General features: G+C 36.1%; 3 protein-coding genes across 3 annotated transcripts; 1 reads left to right on the top strand and 2 right to left on the bottom strand.

Annotated features, from left to right (window-relative positions):
- Positions 1 to 229: 229 nt before the first annotated feature.
- On the bottom strand, positions 230 to 9,635 carry LOC110635814 (protein VASCULAR ASSOCIATED DEATH 1, chloroplastic). Its single transcript, XM_058142979.1, has 18 exons — positions 9,363 to 9,635; positions 8,694 to 8,750; positions 7,914 to 7,964; positions 7,617 to 7,682; positions 7,407 to 7,502; positions 7,155 to 7,256; positions 6,602 to 6,699; positions 6,319 to 6,512; positions 5,765 to 5,805; positions 5,541 to 5,628; positions 5,378 to 5,464; positions 5,198 to 5,252; positions 3,502 to 3,568; positions 2,706 to 2,805; positions 1,685 to 1,746; positions 1,550 to 1,592; positions 1,127 to 1,428; positions 230 to 654 (listed from the first exon to the last, which is right to left on the bottom strand). Exons 1-18 carry the CDS (start codon positions 9,534 to 9,536, stop codon positions 403 to 405), a joined length of 1,935 nt encoding a protein of 644 aa, XP_057998962.1. The 5' UTR covers positions 9,537 to 9,635; the 3' UTR covers positions 230 to 402.
- A 4,019-nt stretch (positions 9,636 to 13,654) lies between these two features.
- Positions 13,655 to 18,896, top strand: LOC110635813 (serine/threonine-protein kinase D6PKL1). Its single transcript, XM_021785287.2, has 3 exons — positions 13,655 to 14,016; positions 15,089 to 16,435; positions 17,870 to 18,896. The coding sequence occupies exons 2-3, from the start codon at positions 15,138 to 15,140 to the stop codon at positions 18,747 to 18,749; spliced, it is 2,178 nt and encodes a 725-aa protein (XP_021640979.2). The 5' UTR covers positions 13,655 to 14,016; positions 15,089 to 15,137; the 3' UTR covers positions 18,750 to 18,896.
- A 2,268-nt stretch (positions 18,897 to 21,164) lies between these two features.
- Positions 21,165 to 26,870, bottom strand: LOC110635806 (nitrate regulatory gene2 protein). The gene is made up of 4 exons (XM_058142978.1): positions 25,527 to 26,870; positions 25,196 to 25,380; positions 23,679 to 23,902; positions 21,165 to 22,207 (listed from the first exon to the last, which is right to left on the bottom strand). Exons 1-4 carry the CDS (start codon positions 26,740 to 26,742, stop codon positions 21,421 to 21,423), a joined length of 2,412 nt encoding a protein of 803 aa, XP_057998961.1. The 5' UTR covers positions 26,743 to 26,870; the 3' UTR covers positions 21,165 to 21,420.
- Between the last annotated feature and the right edge of the window lie 1,100 nt (positions 26,871 to 27,970).

Genomic DNA, 27,970 nt, shown 5'->3' with positions numbered 1-27,970 from the left:
TGATATTGTAATATTTTTTCTTACGTTATTAATTTAAATTTTAATCAGAATAAAATTAATAAAAAAATAGCGTATTTTAAAGGACTTGAATTTACTCTTACCTTACATCCTCCCTACAATGATTTTGGAGAGGAAGCGACAACAATGAAGTTGGGGGAGGGTGGAAAAGAACATAACAAAATAAAATTAAAATCTATATATGTTATATTAAACCAAGAAGAAAAATGCAAAAATTCTTTTTTTTATTAGGTCTATATAATAATAATAAGAAGAAGAAGAAGAAGGAGGAGGTTTGAAAATTATCCACTTACCAAATAAAAAACCAGAAAATTTTCAGGTAAAACTAAAAGAAAAATAAAAAAGAACTTAGTAAGAAGAAATTATGATGCATACAAATTTGGGTTATTTACGCTTTCTAAGACCATCAAAGTCCTTCAACTGTGCTTTCAACCAATTGTGCTCATGCCGCAATCTCTCCAGCTGCGCCTCAACCATAAACATCTCATCCTTGAGATGTTGCATCCGCCTCTCCAACCAAGTCACAGCTTCAGCTGATCTTTCGCCTATTCCACCACCCATGCCACCTATGTAATAGTGTCCCGGAGGAACAACATGAACATTTTGGGGTCTGTTCAATAGGACAAGGATGCTCACCTGCAAATTACACGAATATAGTGAGAATATAGAGAAGGGTGGCGTTGTAATAGCTGGGTAAAGATAATTTACACAAAAGTAAATCAGAATGAATGCAGAAAGAGCTTATTTATACCCTGATCTGCAGGTTACATGAGATTTAGAATGTGAGTTGGTGCAAAATAACAATTACTGGTCATTTGGTTTATAAGGTAGAGACTTATAAGGAATCCAGTCTTCTGATCGCATGGCAAAACATGGGCCTAGGCAAGGGAAACGTGGAAGGAGCATGTTGAACAACGCTAAAGTTTGTGGGGTACATTGCTGAAAGCCTAGGAAGCACAATTAACTATGCACAAGATAAATGACACAGGAAATTCATTAGCCATAGAACCAACTAATTACAAAATGTCATGCCAGGTTGCTCATCAAACACTACAACTGTATTGACAATTCTACCAATCACTGCAAGAAATGATGGGTATCTGCATACCTGCATCAGGAAGATCACAGCAAATGCAACAACTAAGATCAAGGTAATTTGGCTCTGACTTTTCAAATATGTACAGAATTTTGCCACATATTCTCCCAACAAAGATGCAACTGTTGTAGCATTCATGAAATTTCCTTGCACAAGGTTACCAACCCTATCATTAACATCCAACGAACCAGATATCTGTGTCATCCTTCCATGGTCATTTAACTGGCTTGTTGACCTATCTGAGGCTTCCCCAGTTTTCACTTCACTTAACAAATTCGCTTCACCATTCTGAATCAAACTAGTAAAAGGACCTTCTGCTCAAGTAAATTAGAACATTATCAAAAGTTAGCGATTGCATTATCTTCACTACTTCCCAAAGCATAAAACATCAAGAACATAAGAAGATCGTTTAAATTAATATTTCGCCCTTTAAACCTTCTTGTCTTTCAAGGTTCTTCTGCTTCAACATTTCATGTGCCTGTAAGTATAGTTAATATCTAAACTCAATACAGTCCAACAAAAATAAAAAGAAAATTAAATAACATACACCTAGAGAGATAACAAAATTACCATATTTATCCATATTGCATAAGCTTCACGACACTCGTCCAAGGTAGACTGCACTATTTTCCCTGTATGAGTGCGGAGACACTTGGTATCAAATCCATTTCATAGTTATGAGTGCATGTACACCAAGATTGAAAATAAACCATATACTGAAGAGTGCAGATTAAACAAAAAGATATAACAGTCACTAAAACATGAAGCATGCATATCACACGCTACAGTTCATATTCCATAAACATTCCAATAAACTAATCATATCTGGTCAATGTCTTAAGCTTCAGTTGAAATTTTCACTCTTAGAACAATCTTCTATCCTGAAATGCCAACAATCTAGCCTCACCCCAAAGATTATACATTTCATGGCTATTCAGATAAAATAGACAGAAAATTTTGATCATTATGACAGTTTACCACTTGTAATTTGCAGCTATAATGAAAGACTAGATGCTTGAAGATTTACACAAAAATGTTAAGAATCCAAGCTATATAATTCCTTGTTTTAAGCAGATAAAATAAATCAAGGGATGCCAACAATTTATACTAACACTCCGAAGTTGTGGTTACAATTGACATGATTGAAAATGGGGCTACAATTGACAGTTATGCTAAAGTGTTGAGTTCTTTAAGGACATGAGGCCAAAAAGCAAAACCAGAAGGTTTAGACCTTGGGAACCTCTCATTTTTAAAAATGAACTTTTTGTCCTTTTCCAATTCAAGTAACATTGTTCCAAATCCCTTTATAATCAACTATGGACACTTAAAATGATGACGATAGTGTAAGTTACACAAAACACCATCGCAGGTTTTATAGATTCCCCTCATTTAGGATGACAAAAGCAGCCCCAATATATAAGTTTATCTTGTAGCAACACCCTCGATGCACCATGCAACAAAGGGATGAAGATAATCAGCATTGAAGAAAAGCATATAATTATTCAATAATATTTGAATAACAATTATGGATCCAAATAATTGAAGAGGAGCCATATCGATAAACAGGTAATAGTGAAAAAAAAAAAAAAACCTTTGAAAACAGTTTTCTTGCTGAATACCACATCCATATATATCCGCAAAATACAGCCTTCATTTGATTCATCACCATCTTTAACTACGTCCCACAGCCCCTATATTAAAACCAGATACAATATCTTTTAAGAATTCCATTAGATTTCCGGAATGTTCAGTTTAATGAAATGCATTAAATTGCAAAGATCTATACTGTTAACAATGCTGAATTACAAGGTACATTTCTAAAAATTCCACTCAGCGAAGAGCAGATTATAGCAGAAGAAAATAGATCACAAGAATGAGAAAGATGATCAAACATTAAGGACTTCAACATTTGTCAATTTCCTATTAGTACAAGGTATGACTGCTTACAGATTCCCTGTTAAATGAACCGAACATAATTCACTCTGAATATGGAAGAAGTGAAGTAGGTGAGGAAAGAGATTGAAGAAGATGAAATGGCAGTGGGAAAAAGAACACAGTATCCATCCATCACACCTGCTTGATTCATATTATAAATCAGCAAACATGATGCAACAGAATCTTGGCTGTGTCATGACTTCCTGAAGTCCCAAGTCCCCAACACATCTAAATAACATCAAACCTCAACATAGACACTACAATAGATAACCAGGTACACATTTCTTACTTCACCATAGTTGATTAATCCTTAACATTAAAAAAAATGCCATGACTCACATTGCATTTCTTAAATAGGACATTTTGAGAATGTTAACACATTGAAAAGTAGGGAAGCCAAAAATATTATATTCAATTAGTATGTGTCACGATGCTCAGCAATGGCTTTGTACCTCAACACGAAAATAATCTCCATAAGGCACGTCATTGATTTCTTGATATGTCTTAATAACCAAATGACTGGTAAAAACAAAAGTCAGAAGATCATATAACGGAACAAATATACATGATAAATCATAATGCACAGTTCCCAAAAATATTACAGAGGCCAATTGATGCAGATGAGGACAATATATCAAAGATTTTTTTTTTTAATTTAATTCATAATTTTGAAAAATTTATGGGTAAGGAGGTTAATAAAAAGATAGTTTAGGATCTTCTCATCAATTTCTCTATCAGTGACAATAAAACAACCAAAGAAAATTAGTTTCTAGCAAATACTTAAACACAGGCTGACACAACATCACCATTCCTGGTCCTGCAGTTGGGGAAGAACAAGATCAGTTAATCATAATGTATACCTATGACAAAAATGGACAACACACAAACAAGCAGAATTTTCCCCACAATCAGTATTATTTTCAACAACTTTACATCAACCAACATAACATAATGATGCTAAATGTTAGTTGTGGAGTTAATACGCACACGAGATCAGTAATGGCATTGCAAGGAACTCAGTCCAAAAGAGGAAATACACAAACTAGCAGCATATGCTCACAGCCAGTGTACAATGAACCTACTCTCTGAAATTTCACGTTCAGTTTCTGCATTATTTTGGCCTAAAGGTAAAATTTAATTGCTGAATTTATCAAACCATGTGATCTATTAACTAATCCCCAGGGCCGTATATCTGTCTCTGCATGACTACTCCAAGGGATCAAACTAAAGCACCATCATTCGTATACCATCAAAAAGAAACCAAATTGCCGTGTGCATCTATTCCAGAATCATCACACCTCCACGGGATATAAAAAGCACACTGTGAAAGAATTAATCAAGGAAATTAGGGTCTTTGAAGATCCTCATTCCTCAATCTCTACATAAAAAAACATGGTGAGGAGTCTTTCATGATTTTTCATTATAACATTTCAAAATGAACCTTTTATCACATCAAATTTTGCAGAACCTTTACTAATCCTATGTCAACAACATGCCAGCTAACTCAAGGTATAAACCAGTAGTTAAGCAAGAAACATGAGATTTAAAAATCCTTCTATGCAGATGCACAATCCAAATGAAAACAAGATAAGTTCTTTTGAAGTAGTCAGAAGCACAGTAGTCCCAAATTCAGATGACAATAAGACAAAGCACTACAATGGTCCAGCAAACCTAATCCAGATCATAAAAAGAAGACATTGTCGTTGCACCATTAAGGGTGTGTTTGGTAGAATGTTAAAAAATCAAAGGTTAAATATTATTATTGTGAGTTTTAACCTTTAAAGAAGGTAATTATTAACCTAAGCCCTCCAAGGTTAACATTTAACTCTCAAAATAGCATAAATATTAATGAGGTGAAAAGTTAACCTAGTTTCTTTAAGTATCCAAATAACATTAATGAGGGGTTAAAAGTTATAAGGGTAATAATTATCTCTTGTTAATCTCGTATCAAACATCGCCTAAGAGTATTTCCCTATTGTATTGCTATAGTACCCCATGCCTTTGCTGCAATAATCCTCTAGCAAACTTGCTTTCTATTTCCCAAAGGATTTTCCTTTACTTCCCTTAGTAAACATAGGTTGATGGAACAACAAAATAATGCAAGCACAAAATCATCAAAAGAAAATATATGCCATAGCATATAGGAACCTGTTTCTGTATACTTGAAATTTCTGGACCTCCTGGCAGCTGCCAAATTTTGCACCTTCATAGGACATAACAAGTTAATGCTAATACAATTAGTTTAATGAAACATAACATCATCAATCCATACAAACCAAACTTAGATTCAGAGTTAACAAATAATAAACAGATAATACAGGTACATACCAAAATAAATTTTTATTGGATGTTGAAATGACACATTGCGAGTATGCAGAAATTTCTCCTGTGGGTACCACAAAGAGCACCTGAATTCTGAAAAGTACATATTTTACTCAACCAACTAAAGATGCAACAGAAATTTACATTCAAATTCAAGCATGCACGTTACCTTTATCTCCGCATCTTCTATGGAAAGATTCAACAAAATTTCTAGCATCATCTGAAAAGAACAAATTAAAAAACTCCTCTACCTCTATCTGCAGTCCATGAAAAGAAAAGGTAACATCAGCAACCAAAAAAACCAGCATGCCAATTGTTATTGAATTTTATATCAGTAAAACAAACAGAAGCACATTTAGAAATAAAAATTATAGCATATGAATGCAACAATACCGGAAATTTTGTTTCCCCTACTCTCATATAAGTTTTTGGAACTGCATATCACAAACAACCAGTTCAGATTATCAGGGAACAAACTATCATGAAGAAGAATGTGACATACATAAAACCAAATTCACAAAAAAACATCATCTAAAACTCTCAACATCAATCAATGCCCAAATTAGCAATATTTTTGTTTTAAATGGGAACCTAGCTTCCCAACCAGAAACGGCTCTATAGCAGGATACTCATCTCAGCATTTCTATAAGCCACTACAATCTTCCTTCACAGTGTATCATCTTCATTTTAAAACCCCCACCACAAGCCAACAAATCTAATAGGCCTGAGATCAACTTGATAAACAACTTAATGTTGAAATTTCCAATTTTTTTCAAGTACTAACTAAAGAAACTACAGAGTTAACTAAACAATTAAAAAGAACTATATTCCTGACAACTATAATGATTACTAAAACAACATAGCCATTAAATTAAAAAATGATCCAGCATGTTGCATAGAAAACAACAAAATCCTCAACTAAAAGTTATAGGAAAGAGTTGACTAACTCTCAGGTGCATCAGTTTCCCCCTCAGTCCATGTCCGAGTTTGCATTGAAGATGAAGAGTTGATATGTTCAACTGGTTCAACATCCTGTTCTGCATTATCTTGTATCTCTGTACGTGTTACTAAAACTCTGTCATTCTCAACTTGGGAAGGGGATGGAAGCTTATAGTCATTTGAAGTAGAAGCATCCTTATCCCTGAATCAAATGAATGCAGTTGACCTATTATAAATTCTCCAATACTAATTAGAGACGACTAATATATATCTATATAGCCCATAAAATACCTGTTACTGGAATCCAATTCATTGACTTCTTTAAAGCTATTCAACTTTTCAATTACAAGAAGTCCATTATCTTGGCTGTTAGACTCAGATACTGACTCCTGAAGTAAAATCAATTTAAATAAAAACTCAACAGTCAACTAGTAATTTCATCAACCAATTATGCACAAAAGAAAATTCATGCAACAACTATATAACGCTAAGCGTCCATCTATAAGATTAGTTAAAGCGCCAAATGTTTGTTCCTTCATGTCAACATCCAGAAAACTACAAATTCCCAATCAGATTGATTCACTAACTGTGATCTTTTCTAATTTTTCATTACAGTGTGAGAGGGGAGAAGACAGGGAGAATTTGCAAACACATTGGCATAATTTTGAGTTCTAAGCTTTGGAGTCTGATGTTTCACTTCTATTTTTTCCTATATTGGCACTAATTTCTGTAATTCCAGAGTACTTTGCTACAGCTCCTTTCCTTTGGAATCTATCAATAAATTTATAATATCAAAAAGAATAATATTAATATAAAAATAAGAATTTGTCAAAGACTAAAGTACCTGATGTTCTGTTACTGATTTAGAATCATTCCAATGCTGCAACCATCCATCATTGATGAGGTTGAAAGCTTCATCACGGGATAGGAATGAAGCAAAGAAGTACTGCCAAATGAATAACTGGATTTAGATATTGCAGATGTAACTGAAATTCACAAGTGAAAGAAAAAGTTTTCACGCCACATTTTTTTTTTCTTTTAAGACATGCCATTCAAATATAATAACAAAGGATACAAACACCAGATCTAGCAGTACCTTTCTCCCTCCAGCAAAAATTTCTATCGCATTAGGGAATATTCCAGCTATCTTTGCTCTTTTCACATTCGTAATTTCAATGAAGGGAATTATTTTCTGGAGCACAAACTCATAGATAGTTGCAGTAATGATAAGGTGAGAGGGTAAAAACTATAAATGCACATAGACCAGTCAAAAGTAACTAGAAATATAACTAAGGTTCAAGCTGACCTTTGTCTCAAATCCAAATATGTTGGAGTAAAAACAAATATAACGTGTAAAAAGGTACATATGCCCCTGTAGCATATACACAACAAGTTAATGCATAAATATTAGGAAACACATTTACCTTCTTCCCATAAAAGATAAAGAGGATCCATAGGAGCAAATATTGTTGCACAAACTTAGTAGGTCATCATTTACAAAAGAAAGTCCTTAGTCAATAGTTGAGATGCAGTAAAAAATAAAGTAAATAGTCAGAAAATAGCACAACCCCAAATACACAATACATATTATGATCAAAATTACCTGAAGAAGAATACTTTCCTGGAATGCACAATTAAAGTCCCGTACAAGAGCCTATAAGAAGAAGAGACAAAAACGAAAACCTTAGACAAGTCTTCAGAAGAACAAAGTAAATCCTTTAGATCTGTCAAGTCTAAAAATTCTGAGAGAAATTGGTGTTCAATTAAAGGCATGATAAAAGTTGTTAAATCTGAGAACCCTCATACATATTTCAATACAAGATACAATAAGTTCAATATGCAAACATTCACAGAAACGTACATCAATGAAGCACAAATAAAAGTAAGCCCACTAAGATCAAATAAGCAATTAATTCCACAGTGCAGATGCTGTAACAGTTTTACTACAATATCTATGCACATGCAAAGGCTCACACACACACACACACACACACACTATATATATATATATATATATATATATATAATAACTACTTTCATTAATTTTCTTTTTTATTTTTCTTTTAACAGATTCATCCACTTTTTCATGAGAAATAGCTTATGAACCAAGATTCATGGTCCTTAACAGGGTCATGTTGTTACCATTAAAAAGCAAATTCCCAGTTTTTCAAAAATATTAGGAACCTTCAAATATTCGTAGTTCTTAATTCAAATTAAATAATGAATTTTATACATTATAAAAGTTCTCAACAATACAAACTCCAATTTCAGCTAAGTGCAAACTAAACAGAGCTCAATGGACAATTTTAAGTTAAGCAACCCACTGAATTGCAAGGAACAAAACATGCAGAAAACATTATCATCCATAGACTTAGTCACTTACTTCCTCAGATGGAAGACGGAAAAGTTGTCGATACTCTTCACTCAATAATGCTGAGGGCTATACAAAGAGCAAAAACAAGAGAGAATTATTGTCCAAGTTCAGGTATGGAAGACGCTTAAAGAGTTTAAGTATTAATTCTGCCAAAAGTAAGCAAGGAGGTTCTGATTAAGGTTGCAGTACAGGCTACCCCTATCTACTTATTTCACACCAATATCCATATCAAAAGCAAACATAATATATATATATATATATATATATATATATATATATATATACACACACAAGTGTAATTGTTCCTAACTAGGAAAGGTATCACCAACCTTGCTAAACTAACCAACTCTCATAACCATATAACCATGGTACTGAAATTATTAAATTATCAACCAGGGTCTCAGGCATAAGGAGATGTGTCCTAAACATTTTCTGTTCATTTTATGCGATGTACAACCTCGCATACAATCTAAAATTGCAACAGCTTGGGCAACTCATCGATAAAATCTGATACCGAGCCAAATTCCTCTTGTCATAAAATTGATCTTATACTGTTAATATTGGCAGCGCTGCATACTTCGAGAATCTAACTTAAAATATAAAATTAGATTAAAAGCTAAAACACAACGACCGCAAGAAAAGTACACCTAAGATTGAGTATAATTGAACGAGACGTACCTGACTTTCGACGTCACGGTTAGCATTTTGAGAAGAATTGGAGTGGTCGCTGCGATCAGGCGTTTCCGAAGCTGGGGAAGACGATTCGGACCCCGAGTCAGAAGCTGATTTTGAGGCAGAGGGCTCCATGTGCAAGGGATCGATCCCCACTGCGCTTTCTGAGGCCACTGCCATAGCACAGTTGGGGAGCTTGGAAAAAGGAAATGAAATTTGGATCGAAGAGATTGTTAGAGGCAATTGAGCTTTTTGCCAATGGACACACGGTGGAACGGTTGGTTTTTTCAGTCAAATTCCTCTGCACAGCGAAATCCTATTGTGGGACGTTGATCTGTTAACACGTGGCTCAAGATGGAATGGTTAATGATTTTCCATTTCACCTGCCGTTAAGGCAAGATTGCACGAGTTGGCGTAAAGACAAGTTTTTTTTTTTTTTTTCATTAATTAATTTTTTTTCTTTTGTGAACTCTATTCATGCTTAATGGACAACTTTCTCTTGATTTATTCCAGACACCATGATTCATTTGAATTTCACAACTGCAAAATCAATTTCAAATGCATTGATTTCATAATAAAATAAATTCAATTAGACGACTGTGATATTACTTTATCAATAATCACAATCATAAATCCTTCTTATTATAATTATTAAATTATTTTTCTCTTTGAACTTAAAAAAATTGAAAGAAAAAGAAAAAAATTATTATTGTCTAGGCTGAAGCCACGGATCAAGTATTGGAATCCTGATTTAACTTTCTTTTTTTAATATGAGACACCTTCCATCGGAGGGGATGATATATCTCCTTAATTATTTTCGACATGTATAATAGTTGAAATCTTTATATTCCAATCTACAATGTTGTGATGTGATTTTATATTTTTAGATATATTTTTATTGAGTTTAAATTATAATGAGACCTTTTGCTCGCATTCAATCTAAACACAACGGGAGCCCCAATTGCACGCTCAATGAAGCTCGTAGTCCAGTCAGAGAGATGGAGCTTTTGGTGGATTGGATTGTGGGTTTTGCTTATACTTTTGTGAAACAGATGTTTCAGCTGGAGGCTGGAGCGGGACTATTATTGCCAAAACTTGGACTCTGCACTGCTCACGGGTCACTGAGCTTATGTGGACAATTAGTGGCCCAAGTTAGGAACATTGGACTTCCAGATCCAAACAAATCATTACCATTTTAATTGCTTCACGTTTGGGGGTGGCCCATGTAGGCTTTTTTACCCTTGGAGATTGGAACAGATCTTTATTTTGTACCGAGAGGGTGATCACATGACATGCTTCTGTTCAGTTGGTTCATACATCGAGTCATAATGTAGTAGGGGTAGAGCAGATAGATCGCCTTTACTAGATGGGGCACAATTCTGTTGACTGCTGACTAAATTTGCCTGGACTAAAATATGGCAGGCTGGTTGATTGTTAACGGTGAAAAATGGTCCCTTTTCGTACCAAGGTCTTGAACTTGTGTTAAGTTCTTTGCCTCTCCTAAACAATGATATTAACTGAATTTAAATAAGCTTGTCTCTTAAATTAGTGTTGGAACTAAGCTCAGCTTCTCATAAGGACATAAAAGAGGAGTAAAGTTAATGCTCCACATTTAGTGCAGGATTCCCAGGTAAAATCAAAGAAGTTCCACCAAGAAAGTCATTGGTGGTGGACCAAAATATGAAGTGAGAAAGGAATCATGAGAGAACCCACCTTTGAATGCCGCCCTTTTCCTAATTCCAATACCCTAAACCCACACTTTCAAACCTCTAATTTGCTCCTTTTCAAAAAGCAAGGGAACAATGCCAAGCCCCACAATCAGTTATCAATTACAAAATGCTTCTTTTTTGGAAACGTGGGTGTGAGGATTTCGCATCCACTGCCAAAATATATATATTGGCCTAATCATTTTAATCACCAACTATACCTTTAGTGGGATTAGAGTCTCACATGACAACTTGTCCATTTGATCTTCACCATCCATGAATAAAGTTTCCCAATCATGATCCACATCATCCATCCATTTTCTTTAGAGAACAAGTGTAAAATGTAAAATGAAAATTTGGCTATCAAAATAGGATTAATTAGTTGGAAAGCAATTCCGAAAAGTTAATTTCTTTGACCAGCTTTCACAAGCAGGAACATTATTTGCTAGAACAGTGTGTGATCCATTGACAGGTCAGAAACGTCCAAGTTCGGGGAGAGAAGACGAAACTTGCATAATCGTGGAGGCAGCAAACACTGTCGTAAGCGGCAACACAATGGGCCACCGAGCACAGCAAGGAACAGTAAGAAGCTGACCATTCGGTGAGTTTTCTTTTGTTTACTCTCCCCCTCATTTGGGTTGCCCTTAACCGTTTTGTCCATTATTGACTGCCACGCTAGACATTGTCATTGACCATGCACGCGTAACTGTCCTTTTTCTTAAGGACAAAAATAACCCTTGGTTCAGCTATATTCTTGCCGTGTTGTCGCCTGGCTTCATTAAGGGTCGCTTGGACATTACATATTTTTAGTGCACTGTCCAATCCAACGATGCATTTTAACCGCAGCAGACATATTCCAACACTGGACTGTTCATACTTGCACTATACTATTACTGTCACAGCCCAACCCTGACGCCACGCAACCATCAGAATCTTTACTATAAGGAGTGTCCAATAAAGATTTTAATATCTTTCACACCGTAAAGTTTTAAGTGTATATTTTATTTAAGATTTATTTAATATTATTAATAAAATTATTTTTTTAAATATATTACTTATAAAGTATTAAAAGATAATTTAAAATTAAATTTAATAAATTTTAATTATAAAAATAATAAAATTATTTTTTAAAATTATTTTTTTAAATAATAAATTATTAAATATATTTAATATATTAAAAAATAATATACTATATATAGTTATATAATAAAATAAAAAAATAAAAATTATTATTTTATTAATAAAAATTTACATATATTAAATGTATCTAATAATTTATAATTTTTAATAATATATAAAATAATATTTTTATTTAAAAAAATAATTTCAGAACTCTAAATGTAATATTTAGAGCTTTTTTTTAATGTCTACTTTTTAGTCTATTTCTTAAATAGCAATTAAAATTTTTTCTAATATTCCTCCATAGGCCACCGAGAGGGTTTTCGATCCAAAATAAGAAAACCAAAATTGAACTTTAGATTCTTCATTAGTTTTGATTTCAATCAAATTTAATTGCTAAATTTATTATAAAAGGTATACATAATTTTAATTTAAAATTTGATTGAATTAATATATTTTAAATGATTTAATAATAATTTTGATTAATTTAATTTTAATTATATTTGATTTATTTTCGATTCTAAATTATTATAGTCGAATTATAATTGAATCTATTTCATATCTTATTGCAAACTTAATAAAGAGTTTTATTCCAAATTGAAATCAGATCAATGCAAATAAAAATAAAAAAAGGAAAATTAAAATCAAATTAATGAAAATCAATGTTAAATTATAGTAATCAGATTATTAAATTTAGTTTTTTTTTTAATTTTAAATTAATTATTATTTGAATTAAAATATAAAAATGAAATTAAAATTAAAATTATATTAATTTAAAAAATTATTTTCAATTCCTTTTACACCATGAATCATGATCATCAGTTCGAACTAGAATCGACCTGGAATCAGCCTTCTGCACATTTCACAGCAACACTATACAAGACCCATGGTAGTAAGTCAAAATGATTAGCTCTCAGAATGTAAGGCCCACTTTGGCCAATATTGGTGAATGCTGCTGTTGTGCTGCCTTAGCAATAAACCGAAAGTGGTTTATTTATTTATTTAAAGAAGAAAATGAGGTTGATGGACCCTACTTTATTATTATGATAGGGTCTAGTTTTATATAATTGCTTGTGAATCACTTATTTTAATATAATTTGTACCAAAAAATATTTTTGATATTTTTTATTTGTTTATAAATATCTTCATTTAGCTTATTTTTAAGGGGAAAAAAACTAATATTTCTGACAGAAATATACTAAATAATAATATAAAAAAAAGGCTCTAATAATGTGAGCGAAAGTGATACGACGCTATTCCCATAATCCAAACCCGATCCTAAAAATGGTTCATAGTCAAGACTGGAGACACAGAGGGAAGGATTGTCCCCACTCCTTGAAAAGCAATGTACCTTAAAGAAGAAACAGAGTGGATCCCATGTGGGGTTACCCAAGACTAAGGGCCCCACCAATCTCATCCAGCACTGCCCTCCTCAGGCTCATTCAGCACCTTCTCTCTCTCACGCTGCCCATACAAAGAAAAGAGAAAAAAAAGCAAAAGTTACTAATAGCCCATCAACGAATGCTTTTTTAGTTGCAGGACCTGAGCCACCCTATTCACGGCAGGAAAAAAAAAAAAAAAAAGAGCAAAAATTAGGGACAGAAACTCTGTAGTGTTGGAGAGAGAGAGAGAGAGAGAAGAGCTCGAGCTCTGATCGCTCGCTCGGGCTCTACAAATCTCTAATTCGTTATTATTTCAAAGCTTCTAGTGGGAGAAACTCTACTCTCTAATAACCAGAGAAACAGCAAAACTCGAGCCATCAAGCTCTAGCCTCACACAAGCCCTGAGATTCTTGTACAGGATACTCATACAGATTCCTATTATTCGTTTCACTGGTGGGTTTTTTTTTAACTTTTCTTTTCGTTTTTTTTTTGTGCGTTTTCTCGTTCTATGCTTGAACGTTCCTTGTGCTTTATGTTGGATTTTTTGGAATTTCGAGATCTCTTTCTGTTCTACTGCCTCAGAATTTTGAATTCTCTGTTTTGGTCTCTTTTGCCTTTTGTTTTGCGTGGAATTGAAGGGTTTTGTAAGGATAGGGATGCTAATGGGAATACAGTATGCTCGGGGAATTTCGCATTTCTCGCTTTCTTAGACTTGAGGATTCGCTTTTTTAGCTCTTCTTTCCCCAGTTGATTAGACTTTCTGTAGTAGTGTTCCCATTAATTGTGGATGAAGTTAAGGATTCTATGAGTCGCTCGTGGATTTTAGTTGCTTGATCCAGTGTGCTTTTAGGAGCTTTGCCAATTAGGTTTTTCTACCCAGGGGTTTTCTCGTTTAAGGTGCTCCGTTCATAGTAGACGGTTAGTAAGGATTTTGTTTTCACCCTTTATAATCATGCATATATATGCTTTACACCTTTCATAAACTGATTGCTACTTGTTCTTTTAACTTAAATTTTGTTTAACCGTTTTCGCTATGTTGGCCTGAAGATATAAGCGGAGAAAAGAAATCTGAGGCTCAGATAATTCGATTTTCTTTATTTGTTTAAGCACAAATGTCTTAAGGGTTGCAACTGTTGCTATGATATACAGTATCTAATAATTTAGCAAACTAGCATATTTCTGCTATTCTGTACTGTTGATAAATTCATGGGCATCCAAATGGAAGCTTATGCTGTAGATTGGCTTATAGGTGCCTTAACCCCCATCCCCATCTTCTTTATTTTAATGTTCCCAAAGTCTGAGATGATATCTTCACTTCTATCAGATGGATTCTTGTCCCTCCTTTTCTTTTGGGTACAGGGAAGGGGATGGGAGGTTGCTAATGGCTTTATGCTCCTTGATCATATCGGGACTGTAAAGGGACATAGTAGATTTATTGGGAATAGAATGAGTGATAGTGTTTAATTGTAACTAAGGCCTACAGTCAAATGAAGCACCTACTGAATTCTCCAATTTCCATTTGCAGGGTTATTCATTGAAACATTATTACATGTGATGTTACGAGGTTACTGGACATGGAGAGGGTTCCAGAATCAAAAGCACTTCCTGGGAAATTGCCTGTTGTGTACCAGCTATCAAATACACGCTTGTCATTGGGGAGAGAAGGCGGTCAGTTACCAAAGCCACAGACAGGATTGGCAAGGGAAGTATTGGGACGATTTAATGGACAAGGGTCCCAAGTTACAGACTCACATGAGCCTGTAAGATCATGGAAGGGAAAAGACTCCTTGCTTGTACCAGAAGAGCTAATGCTTGATGTTGTTACTTCTAAGGCAAGCAGTGATTCCTTTGATGAAGGTGGCCCGAGTTCTTTCTCTGGGGCTAGTCATCCACCAGAACCAGTTGATACAGATCTAATGAAAACATTGATGTATGTACCAATTGGGCAGAAGAAGTCTGAGGCTGGATGCCTCATGAAGAGTATGTCTGTGAAGGGGCCTTTCCTGGAAGACCTTTCAATCAGGGTTCCATCTAAGAAACCAACCCCAGCTGTTCTTTCACCAGCAGAAAGTTTGGTTGAAGAACCTAATGACTTAGTCGTTCTGTCATCACCATTTTCAATTCCTCGTGCATCGCAAAATACAGAAAACTCTCTCCTTCCACCTGATTCAGAGGAGAAGGAATGTGTGTGGGATGCTTCTTTGCCTCCGAGTGGTAATGTAAGTCCACATAGTAGCATTGACAGTACTGGTGTTGTCACAGCCATGAGCATCGTTAATAGCTGTGCCAGTACATATAGAAGTGATGTTATTACAAGTGATGGCATGCTGAGTATGGAGAGAAACTGCGAGAGTACTAAAGGCAGTGTTAGTCTCAGAGGAGATTCACTTGAGAGTGCAAAGACCAGTGTTAGCCGTGCAAGTGATAGCAGTGGCCTCAGTGATGACAGCAATTGGAGCAATATTACTGGGAGTGCAAACAAGCCCCACAAAGGAAATGATCCTAGGTGGAAAGCTATTCTTGCCATCCGAACACGAGATGGAATTTTAGGCATGAGTCACTTTAGACTACTAAAACGGCTTGGCTGTGGCGACATTGGTAGTGTGTATCTTTCAGAACTGAGTGGGACTCGATGTTTTTTTGCAATGAAAGTAATGGACAAGGCATCTCTTGCAAGCAGGAAGAAGTTGACTAGGGCTCAGACAGAAAGAGAGATTTTGCAGCTGTTGGATCATCCATTTCTGCCAACTTTGTATACACATTTTGAAACTGACAGATTCTCATGTTTGGTAATGGAATACTGTCCAGGGGGTGATCTGCACACTCTGAGGCAACGGCAACCTGGGAAACATTTTTCTGAGTATGCTGCAAGGTATGTTTTTATTTGAACATTATCCTTTCTTCTATATGCAGCATGTGACTCTTATATAACCATAAGCCGACCTAGTCCTATTCAGCTTTCTTCTTTTATGCTGTGTACTGTAATGTCCCCCAACTCCAAAGGTTCAATTTCATGGTTTTTGCTCTGCGACAAGGGCTTCTTTTGTTAATTTGTTCCAGTTTTTTCTCATAATCGTGACATGACATTTTGTGATTTTTGGATTTGATATTTGAATCAGAAAGTATGGTGTACTGTATATGGATAGTCTATCTACCATGTGGTAGTATGTACACTACTATCTCAGCCGTCATCACTTTTGGCAATGAAGTGGCTTTAATTCACATAAATATATCTCCTGAGTGCTTATGAAACTTAAATTCTCAGTACTTTGTTCAAACTCCTAGAAAAGAATTGGAACCTTTTTCTACGATTTGGTAATTCCTTAGACACAGTTCACTGATTTTAGAAGTTTGGAGGAGCATTTGAAGATTCATAAATAAATTCTCTACATCGTGCATTGATGACTTAAGTTGTTCCCAGTCACTTTCTTCATTATGTTTAACTCATTTCTGACCTTGCACCCCTTAATTTATGCACTGGAAATTTAAAAATTCCCAAATAACATCTTTAATGAGTTTTTAACTAAAATTTATATCATCCCAATCAGGTTTGCAGTTACTAATTGGAAAGGAACTGAGTATAGTTAGAAAAGTTGATACTTTCAATCTCACTACCTCAAGACCTACATGTGTAAATAGAAACAGCAGAATGTTTTTAAGGTTCTTAAAGTCAACACTACAAATCTCACTATTTCAAGCCCTTGCATGTGTAAATAGGAACAACAGGATGTTTTTAAGGTTCTTACTCACATGGAAAAAGCAATTATTCCTGATTAACTATCGAACAGTTGGAGCCCCTACAGAAGTTAGAAAAGATGGATTTTGCTGCCTCAAAAAATAGTCACCATTAATATCATATTTATAATATTTTCTTTTATGTAGCAAAATTTCCTTTTCTCTGCACTCCTGCTTTGCCATCTTCTTGACAAGGTACATTATAAAGAATGCTAGCTTGTGAAACTCAACTTCGCAATTCACTAGCTTTCATATACTACAGTTAGAATTATGAAAATTAAGGGCCCCTAGAATTTTAACTTGCAAGTATGCTTATATTGTGTTTATGATGAGCTAAAATTACTGTATGCCTAATTGATTTTCTATCCATTACTCTTATCTTGAATGGTAAATGCTGAAATACCAAGGTAGGTGATCTACTGATTCTCTAATATGTTTGAAAATTCAGTTTTATATTCCCATATAGATAAGAAACATAATACTGTTGTGATATGACTCCTTGTCTATTTTAATATCTTTCAGCAGCATTAATATTTTTTCAAGCACATAATCCTAGTTATTCTTCTTGCAGATTTTATGCTGCTGAGGTTTTGTTGGCACTTGAATATCTCCACATGCTTGGAGTTGTCTACAGGGACTTGAAGCCTGAAAATGTTCTTGTCCGTGATGATGGCCACATAATGCTCTCAGATTTTGACCTTTCCCTTAGATGTGCAGTTTCACCCACCCTGATAAAAACTTCATTTGATTCTGATCCTTCAAAACGAGCTGGTGGTGGTGCATTTTGTGTTCAGCCTGCCTGTATTGAGCCTTCATCTGTATGCATCCAGCCTGCATGCTTTATTCCTCGAATCTTCCCGCAAAAAGGTAAGAAGAAGACCCGAAAACCTCGGGCAGAGCTTGGACTGCCAACTAGTGCACTTCCAGAGCTTGTAGCAGAACCCACTGCAGCCCGATCCATGTCCTTTGTTGGAACCCATGAATACCTAGCCCCTGAAATTATTAAGGGAGAAGGCCATGGTAGTGCTGTTGATTGGTGGACATTTGGGATTTTCTTGCATGAGCTACTATATGGGAAAACCCCATTCAAAGGCTCAGGAAACCGTGCTACACTGTTCAATGTGGTGGGGCAGCAGCTGAGATTCCCAGACTCTCCAGCAACCAGCTATGCTAGCCGAGATTTGATTCGAGGGTTGCTGGTGAAAGAACCACAGCACAGGTTGGGAGTGAAGAGGGGTGCAACTGAGATCAAGCAGCACCCTTTCTTTGAAGGTGTAAATTGGGCTCTAATAAGGTGCAGCACACCTCCAGAAGTGCCAAGACCCATGGAGACTGAGCTGCCTGGGAAATTTGGGGCTGTTGATCCAATTGGGGTGGGCAGCGGCAGTAAAAGAATGGTGGGGACAGACATGAAGTCTGGGGGTAAATATCTGGACTTCGAGTTCTTCTAGCTTAGGCTTCATTGTGCTGTGTTGTATTAGTATTAGTTCATCTTACAAGAGTATGCCTGTATTCTGTTCTGATAATGAACTTCAGTTCACCTGCCTCATAGGAGTAAAAAAGTATCAATTGGAAATGAGTAGCTTTGATTCACACAAGCGTTTTTAGTTTTCACTCCATTGGTTGATTGATGGTTTATCACATTTTGAGCAATTTCTTCAATTCAATCCGTCTCTAGTATTTGATTATCATTTTATAAGAGCTAATGCTGTTAAGTTTTATGAAGAAAAATGATTCATCTCGTCCTTGGAACGAACGCAAGTGAGCACCCTCGTGAGCCACTACTCGCCGCTGCTTTCTGTTCTTCAAGATGACTGAAAACTGAAGGGTAAAATGCATAGCCCACATGGCATCCATGGCCAAAGCGCACTGGTGTGCTGGATGATGGATATGGACCATGTGGTGCCTTCCAAATTGGGCCGGCCAAGTTCAGCCCTGGAAACTGGACTTGTGGTTTCAGTCCACATTCCAAGATGGTTTCACTTTTTATCCGATTTTGAACTCAGTTTTGATTAAATTGATTTCTGATCAATTCAAGTCTAATTTCAGTCAGTCTAATTTTAATCGATTTCAATCCTATATTAAACTAATTTCAAACCGGATGGCTGCCACCTCTGTTTTCAAATCAACAGGTAAGTCTCCTATTTGAAGAACATTAATATGAATAACCTGCAATGCACGCCTCAAGTACCAATGCCACCAGGAAAGAAACACACTGGAGCATCAGGAAAATGCTTCCAGAGCGGCAGCCTTTGAGCTTTTTTTAGCTGAAAATGGAAATGTTGTTGCTTCTTCCTACTCTTACAGTTACACTTAGTAAGCCAACGACCTCCGTTGCAGATATATAACATCTAATTCAACATTTTTACACTTCTCCAACCAAACTGTGAAGCCTTCAAATGCAAGTCAGAAAAGACTTGCGATTCATGTGATGCTCTTCTGATTGTTTCCATTTTCAATTTCTTTTCAAGGTTTTTTAGAATATGATAAAATGCCCTAATTTGACGAATGATATGCAGATTGCTCTCCTCTGGAATGGAAGGAAGGAGACAGACAGGAGAGAGAGTGAGCAAGTAAAACAATCACGGTCACCCCATCTCTCTCTGTGCTCTTACTCGGTTAACTCTTCTTGTTAAAGCAAATTAATTATTGAAGTCACTTCCCCATCTGGTAGTGAAACATAGTGGCTCTTGAAAACCATCAGTTGATCTGACTGTCTGTATCACACCTGAATTGATGCCCTCTCAGAAGTTTCAGATTGCTTTTTGAAATCCCAAATGATTTAACGCAGAACTGAAACTATAAATAGTTCAATTTTTTTTTACCTTTTCTTGATGTTTAATGAATCCATTCCATATTATATTGATATTTGATTAATAATATGAAAGCAAAATAAATTCAGTCCTGTAAGAAATTTTTGGAAAAAAAAATCAGAAAATTTATTAGGTACCGTAAAGATAATTGTTCAGGAGAGCAAAAAATTTTACTATAATGAGTATAACAAGTTACAATCTCTCCCTCTATTACTACCACAAATTTAATAAAATATTTATTATCATATTGAATCATCGAGAAATTGTAGTTTCAAATGATTACTTGCAGAACTGAGCTTTTAAAAATATGAAATGTCGGCAGTGCAGAGATCCCACCGTGCAGCCGGTTTGGAAGAGCAACACCCTGACAAGCACACGCCACTCTGCAAGTATAACAGTTTCCAGGTTGGTTGGAAATTAAAATGGACAATTGGCTTCTTTTTGTCCTCTATATGAGTCTCCAATGCATTATATTTATATCCCAACCTGTCAAACACATGGGGTTATGTTTCTTTTTTCCTTTTCTTTGTTTTTTTTTTTTTGGTTAAATAATGAAAAAAAAAAATTTTCTTTGTTCCCTGTCAAATTTAACAAATAATTAGGTTGAATGTCATGAAAGGAAATGATAAGATCTCCGTTAATGGAAGCCTGGAACACAGATTTTTCCCTTTCATCATTCATTTATTCTAGGGAACAAACAAATGATAAATCAAATAAATCCTTGATGTGAAAATGTGCATATTCATTTAATACCATAGGCATATTACTAGCATGGAAAATAAAGAAAATAGAAGGTTAAAAAAAAAAAAAAAGAGCGAAGTACACAATTCCAAAAGATCCAAAGCTTTTATTAGCAGGGTAAACAGAGCCCACGTATCAATAAATGAATTATCTTTTGGTTCCCAGAAGGCCAACTGCATTAAAGACATTGAAAGTTTGAAACTGGTTTCCTGTTCCTGTTCCTGTTCCTGTTCCTGGTTCTTTAATCACCCCACATTTTCATCCAGAGATATTAAGGCCACTGATGAAATCTTAATATATAAATATAAAGTATTGAAAAATTAGAATGCCTATAATTTATTCATCATGCTGAAAATTTGAAACAATCCAACCAAATTCCTGTACAGAGACAGTTCCCCCCCGTTGGTCTGAAAAAAAGGATGACAAAACCCCAAAAAGGCTCCACATATTTACATGTCAAAAATACCCCCCCAGAAAACAATCACAATTATCATAAGAGCCCACAGCCAAAAAAATCCCAGCCCTCATGAATTCTCCTCAAAAATTCAACTAGAAAAATCATGCAAAACTATTTGATGGCATAGGAATGGTTGCATACCAATTCGAGTGCCTCCATAAATAAGGAAGAAAAGCTGGTCAATGCCTGGAAAACCCCAGGCAAGCCTGTCTGAAGATTATTCAGAGTCATAGCTCTTGTCACTTGCACTGCCTTGGCATGTCTCAGCATCTCATCTTCCACCCGCCTCTGGCAGGCTGCAAGCTCAGATTTCTTCTCAGCCAGCGGATCCCGAGCATCCAATACCTGCCCGTTATTAGATCCAGTATCAGGAAGCCCAATGCCAACCACGGAGTATGAGTGATAGAACTTCCTTTCAATGTTCCGAAGAGAAGAAGCCTTCTTCTCCAGCTCTTTTGATACACTTTCAGTTCTTTTTTTAATTTTAAGCTCCTCAGTCTGTTTTACAGAGATCACGTGAACAACATTGATAAAGCTCTTGATGGCTTCAGAAGCAACTGTATCTGGCACACGGTCAAGAGCAAGCTTCCACTCATCACAGAATGCATATGCATCGGAGTGTTCCACATTACCATTTGCATTGTCATTGCTCACAGGAACAAGGGTGAGCTTGAACCAACCATGGACAGATTGTATAAAGTCCCGCTGGAACTTTATTAGGTGGCAGAAACTGGAGTGCCAGGCAGAGACAGCTGACTCAAGATCACGAGTTGCCTGTCTGTGCAGTTCAGATGTTGAGTCACCATTGGCTGATCGGTTCACAAGGCCACGGACTTGTTGAACAATGTTGTTCTGAACTTCATGGTACTGGTGCATTGATTTCCACATGTACATGAATCTGCATCAAGTATTATGGATGAGCAACTCCATAAAGGGTTTAACAGACATCAGTTAAACATTCAAACTGTTTCACCATTCATAATAACAAAGGAGGCTGCTGTCAAGATATGGTGTGAACAAGACTTTAGTTTCATCCTTTAATACTGAGTATATTAGCAATAGGAAGTATCATATTCACTCTATCCATAATCATGTATCTGTCATGATTCAGGAAGACAGAAAGCAATGATAAGATTTACATTAACATTAAAAGCTAGATGAAGAAGTTGGATGCACTGCACTGGCTTCACATCTCAATTACTGTCAATGACTACTTTCCCAAAAACTAATGGAATCTCTCTCTCTTCCTCAAAACCTATTTTTCTGTACCACTATTAAATGCTAAACTTCTTCTAAGTTCTTCAAAGTTCTTCGAAGTTATCCCAACTTCAGTTTATCAGTCTACATGTTTGGCATGGACATTTTAACAGAGAGTTCCAGAAGTGTGTTAGCATACTAAAGTTGTACATCTGGTCTGCTTAGCAATTGTAAATCCATCAAGCAGTCTCACTGAGTACCTTGATACTAAAATGCTAAATAAACCCTCAGATTTACAATATAGGTCTCACAACACATTGTGGTGATGTTCAGGACTATTTTCATGGTGACACATGTATATAACATAATCCAAGCATAATGAACTTGGATGAGAGCAACCCAAAGAGTCTTCCTAGAATGCTCATTATGTAATCATCAGCCTATTACCTATGCAAAATTGCCACTTGATTGTCCTTGCTCATTAATGTTCTGACATATACCACCAAAAGTAGACACTGTAAGACTAAATTTACCACATCATAAAACCTACCAAACAATGGTGGGTCATATCACAGTCAAGTCCATTGCACCTAACTCTTGGTCCATCAATTAGTTTTAAGCCTCAAAAGTAGAACAGATGCAACACAACCATTGGAGAGTTGCAAAGTTGGGGCCAGTCTGTTTTTAAGAGGTGATGCAGTCTTCAAAGGTCATCCCCCACCACAACACAAAAAAGAACAAGAAGCAGTAGCTCAAAAACTCAATTCCTGCGCTTTATTTGGGAAGGCAAAACTTGAACTAGAGAGCAAAACAAAGTATCTAGATTATAAAAGGGTGACTCAATGCATTAAAGTGTCCATACTTGTGGGCTCTAGAGAGGGTTGATGCATGCAGCCTTATCCTTGCTTTGCAGAGAGGCTAGTTCCATTACTCGAACCCATGACCTCCAGGTCACAAATGGAGTAATTTACTATTACACCAAAGTCACCCTTCAATAAGGTATTTGGATTATAATAAAGTTAAATATAGCCTAGATGAATCCACCTATTTCAATAATAGGGGAAGATGGAGGCCAAGATAGAGATAAATTTGAAAAGGTGAAACATTTAGCATCATTCTTTATTGAGAAACATAATAATCTCATCATAGTTCCACAAAAAAAAATAGCATACCCATGACACAGTTCAACCAGCTGAGGGACAAGATCAGTGTCCCTAAGACCAATGATGGCCGTTGAAGTGGTGGAAACAGCCTGGGATGTGACAACAATTAGAGACTGCAACCTCTTTATTGAAGCCTTGGTCTTGTCTAGTTTTGCATCATCATCTCCCTTGTACTCTTGACTCTGTAGGGTTGACAGCTTCTTCTCATGCTCAATCTTTACACCTTCTCTAGCCTAATAATACATCAAACAATTTTTTTTTCTGCATTAGCAATCGACAACTTGAAAGTTTTCTACCACATTGTCTCATTTTAAATTTTAACATAGGCATAGCTACATACAAAGTTTGTACATATGCAGAAATTAGAGCGACACAAATACCTGTCTCAGTATGTTAAAATTTAGAATTATAGAAAAAATAGTAGAAAATAACAAGAGAAGAATTTACATGGTTCAACTACCGATTCCTTACGTCATGGACACAACCTCAAAGGATTACATTTCATTCACTTGCGTGTTTAACATAATACATAAGAATTCATATTTGTATAATATGTGCCATCCTATCAACAAACCACAAATCACTCCTTTAAACAAGCATTAATCAAATACAGTAGTGCAGGTATAAGTAGGCATATGTCGGATTATCCTATCCATGAGGTAATTTTTAATCCGATTCAATCCTATTGGATCAGGAATTTGAGAATCCAGAAACTTTGTTAATGATTAACAGTTTAATTGACAATATATCCAAGTTGAGAATATAGCCTTTTTTTTTTTAAATTAAAACAGTATTAATCAAATATTCAACTTCAGTTCTCCAACTAATAACAAGTATCTCCTCAAATAACCATAAAAAAATTAAATAATATTAAACATATATAGCATTAACAATTAATTAAAACATTAACATGGCAGTATATAAATATACTGATACCCACCATGTAATTAAAAAAGTGCAACTTTATATATTGTGATAGATTATGCCATGGATTTTCAAAATTCTATTCAAAACTGATCCAATTGATTCTTTTTTAAAACTGAAATCTTTGTGCTACTAACACAATAACTATGTCATAATGTGCGAGTAAACAAAGTGAAAAAGAGCACGGGCCAGTTGCACCGACCATTTGATCAAAAAGTTGCACCGAACAAAAACTTGCTTCTAAACAAGGGGGTTATTGTCATTCGGACAATTTGTCAAGGGTATTTCAGTCTATGTAACTAGGAGGATAACATCGAAATCAAGGGTAGGATAAGGCAATCGCAGTGAGAGTATTTTTAGCGACAGCTACAGCCGTCAAAATCACGATGATACCCATCATACAAAGAAGTGAAAACATGCAACTAAAAACATCGAGGGCCATTTTCGTCAAACGGCAAAAAAACCAAAACCACCGACCGTAAATTTGCTATTGCGCTGGATTTGGGCAAATCTTCGTCGACACTAGTGCATATCCTACTCATTTAACAGTAATAGTGCCAAATTTGACAACTTCGTTTCCTCAGGGAAAATAAATAAAATACCTTCACTTCCTCGTAGAGTTTCTTCTCCCAAGCCAACAGCCGTTCCACGGTGGAGCAAAGGCTTCTGGGGCCACCCGGTTCGTTGAGCGAACAGGCGTCGAGCCGGTACTTAACGGCCAATGGCGGTTTTGAGGTCCAACTCGAGCTTAGGTTGCTCAACATACTAGTAGAATGGTACACCGTCTCTGTAATAAACAGGAAATGCCAGAATTAATTCGAATCAAATACTAAAGTAACTCGTTATTTTCATTTCGGTAAAGAAAAAAAGCAGGATCCTAATTAAAAAAAAAGGGCAAATTCGATTAAGAAACCCAGAACCTAGGAGACATACTCTTCAATTGCCGGAAACTCCTATCGAGCTGAGCCCTGCTGATCTCGAGCATCTCCGAGACCTGGTCTCCCGCCGCTGCAGCCTTGTCGAAATTCTCCTTAATAGCCTCCACGATCTCTCTTAAATCCTTATGCCTCACAACCAGCTTCATATCAGAGAACTCTCCAGTCCTGAAACTCGCCGATGACCCGGCCTCATCTGACTTAGTCGTATTCCCATAAACTGGTTGCTGCTTCATTGACTCCGCCCGCACCGATGACCCGAAATTAGACCGGGTCCCGATCTCGGATCTGGACTCTCTATCTTCATCCTCCTCCCCTTCTTCCGATGAGCTCGTTGTACTATAATGATCATGATCTCCCCACTCGCTGCACTGAACCTCCTCCCTCTCTGTTTCCTCGTCGACGGTACTGTGCTGCTTGTTATTGGTATTGCCGTTGATATGGTGGTAGTTGTGCTTCTTGTTTTGCAATTGAAAAAAATCGTACTCCGATCTCTTGGTTTCAGTCTCAGTCTCGGTTTCTTCGTCTTGTACGTCATCAGTGTCTAAGTGGTGTTGCTGGCGATGTTGGTGATTTTGGTTTTGATTTTGGGCTTTCTGATCGAAGAATTCGGAGTCTGGAGGCGAGGGAGGGTAGAAATTCTCCCAGTTCCAAACAGAGGAGGCTTGTGATGGTGTACTCGAGTACGTTGAATTTGCTTGGTAAGCTGTGGGATATTCAAAATTTTCGGTGAAATTGGATTTCTGACTCCGAGGAGACAAAGGAAGGCTCGATTCAGAAAGTATGTGAGGGAGCTTCGGAGGTTTGCGGCGGCGATTGGAAGCAGAGTTAAGGCTTGAAGCGGAGAGGATATGGGGCAGCTTAGAACTTGCAATTGTAGGAGAAGGGGAAGGGGAAAACGCAGGCGGCGGTGGAGGTGGGTGGAGAGAAGGGGATGGAGATGGAGCAACACGTGGAGGTATAGAATTAGTAGAAGAAGGAGGGGGGTTTGAAGAGTGGAGGAAAACGGCAGGAGTTTGCTCGGAGACGGCAAGTGGTTCGCCAGAAGCGAAGGAGCAAAGAGCTGAGCCAGCAATGCGAAGCGAACGGCAATAATCGGCGTGAGCAGCTGCGAGGTGGTGGCGCGCACAGACTGCTTCCTTCATGAGGCGGCGCCGCTCCTTGCACCGCCTGACGGTGTCCTCGTTATCTAGCTTTGACGCTGTACAGCCCATCTAGAGAACAAAGCAGAGAGAGAAGGGGAGTGGATGGCGCGTTTTGAGGTGGTGGCGCCCGATTTGAGCTTTGGTTTAAGCTGTAGAGAGAGTGAGTGAATGAATGAGTGACAGGTTAACTGGAGGGTTATTTTCAGTCTTTTGTCGACTGTTGACGTCTTACGTGTATTAACGGGTCTCCGATGAGTTGGAATAATTTACTATGAATTTTACAATTAATTTAAAAATTATTAATAAAATTTAAATGAAATGATTATTGTGTATGTTTTATTTATTATATTTTTATTAAAAAAATTAAATATTAAAAATATTAATTAATTCAAATAAATTAATTTCCATAGATATGTTATCCATACCTATTTACGCCCGCCCTACGTTTTTTTTTTCTTTTTTTTTTTTTTCTTTTCTTTTTCTGAATGGACCATAGTACACACTATCACACTCTCACTGGTTATATAGAAAGTCCCCTTTTAAAAAATTTTTGTTTTATTAAAAAAAGTGAATTCGAAATAATTAGTACCATGATCATACTTGATTAATGGTTTTCTTTTTAATTAATAGTGTTTGTTTATTGCTGTAGGGTAATTAAAATAATTGTGTAGCAGAAGACTCATTTTTGTCCCGGTTAGGTGCGTTGCTGGGGTTGAGCCGGTGACTTGGGAGGAAAGATATCAGAGAGGGAAGATAAAGGGTGGATCTCGGACAAATATTGTGGGTCTTAGAATTAATAATTAATTTAATTTCTTTAATCATAAATTTATTAAGCTGATGCCTCTGTTCTAAATCTAAACTATTGATTAGTTGTTGGATTTTCTTTCCTTTTCAGTGATAATTGTTGTCCAATTATTTATCATTATTTTTTCTATGCTATCTGCTGGTGATCTTTCGGTGTCTTCTCATCTTAGATATTTTTATTATACACCTTCAATTTAATTAATAAATTGAAAGTCATATTCACTTAATCATGATACGCAATTATTTTTAATATTTACTTAGAATTTTAACTTTTTCTTGCCCAAATTCACCAAATCTCCTTACTTGTTAAGTTGTGCAATGTGTAAGATAAGAAAAAAAAGGGAGAGAATCCTGCCCTCATTTTATTGGCAGCACTAGCAGTGAAAAGGAGGAACTTAAATTAGTTCTCAAACGACTGGACGATCAAGTGGAGTTGATTAACTGTTTAATGCATGAATATTGTTGTAAAGAACTTAACAGGAATCGTAAAGAA

Source organism: Hevea brasiliensis, chromosome 2 (genome assembly GCF_030052815.1).
Source record: "Hevea brasiliensis isolate MT/VB/25A 57/8 chromosome 2, ASM3005281v1, whole genome shotgun sequence".
Lineage (NCBI taxonomy): Eukaryota > Viridiplantae > Streptophyta > Magnoliopsida > Malpighiales > Euphorbiaceae > Hevea > Hevea brasiliensis.
This window is presented reverse-complemented; position numbering and strand designations above follow the sequence as displayed.

Bases quoted from the DNA above. Each gene is read 5' to 3' on its own strand.
- LOC110635813 (XM_021785287.2), top strand. From the start codon at position 15,138: ATGGAGAGGGTTCCAGAATCAAAAGCACTTCCTGGGAAATTGCCTGTT. The intron at 16,436-17,869 runs GTATGTTTTTAT...TTCTTCTTGCAG, and splicing joins TTTTCTGAGTATGCTGCAAG to ATTTTATGCTGCTGAGGTTT.
- LOC110635806 (XM_058142978.1), bottom strand. From the start codon at position 26,742: ATGGGCTGTACAGCGTCAAAGCTAGATAACGAGGACACCGTCAGGCGG. The intron at 25,381-25,526 runs GTATGTCTCCTA...TGTTTATTACAG, and splicing joins GAGTTTCCGGCAATTGAAGA to AGACGGTGTACCATTCTACT. The intron at 22,208-23,678 runs GTATGCTATTTT...TACTTGATGCAG, and splicing joins CTGGTTGAACTGTGTCATGG to ATTCATGTACATGTGGAAAT.
- LOC110635814 (XM_058142979.1), bottom strand. From the start codon at position 9,536: ATGGCAGTGGCCTCAGAAAGCGCAGTGGGGATCGATCCCTTGCACATG. The intron at 7,257-7,406 runs GTACTGCTAGAT...TTCATTTGGCAG, and splicing joins TTTTTGCTGGAGGGAGAAAG to TACTTCTTTGCTTCATTCCT. The intron at 5,465-5,540 runs GTAACGTGCATG...TGTACTTTTCAG, and splicing joins TAGAAGATGCGGAGATAAAG to AATTCAGGTGCTCTTTGTGG.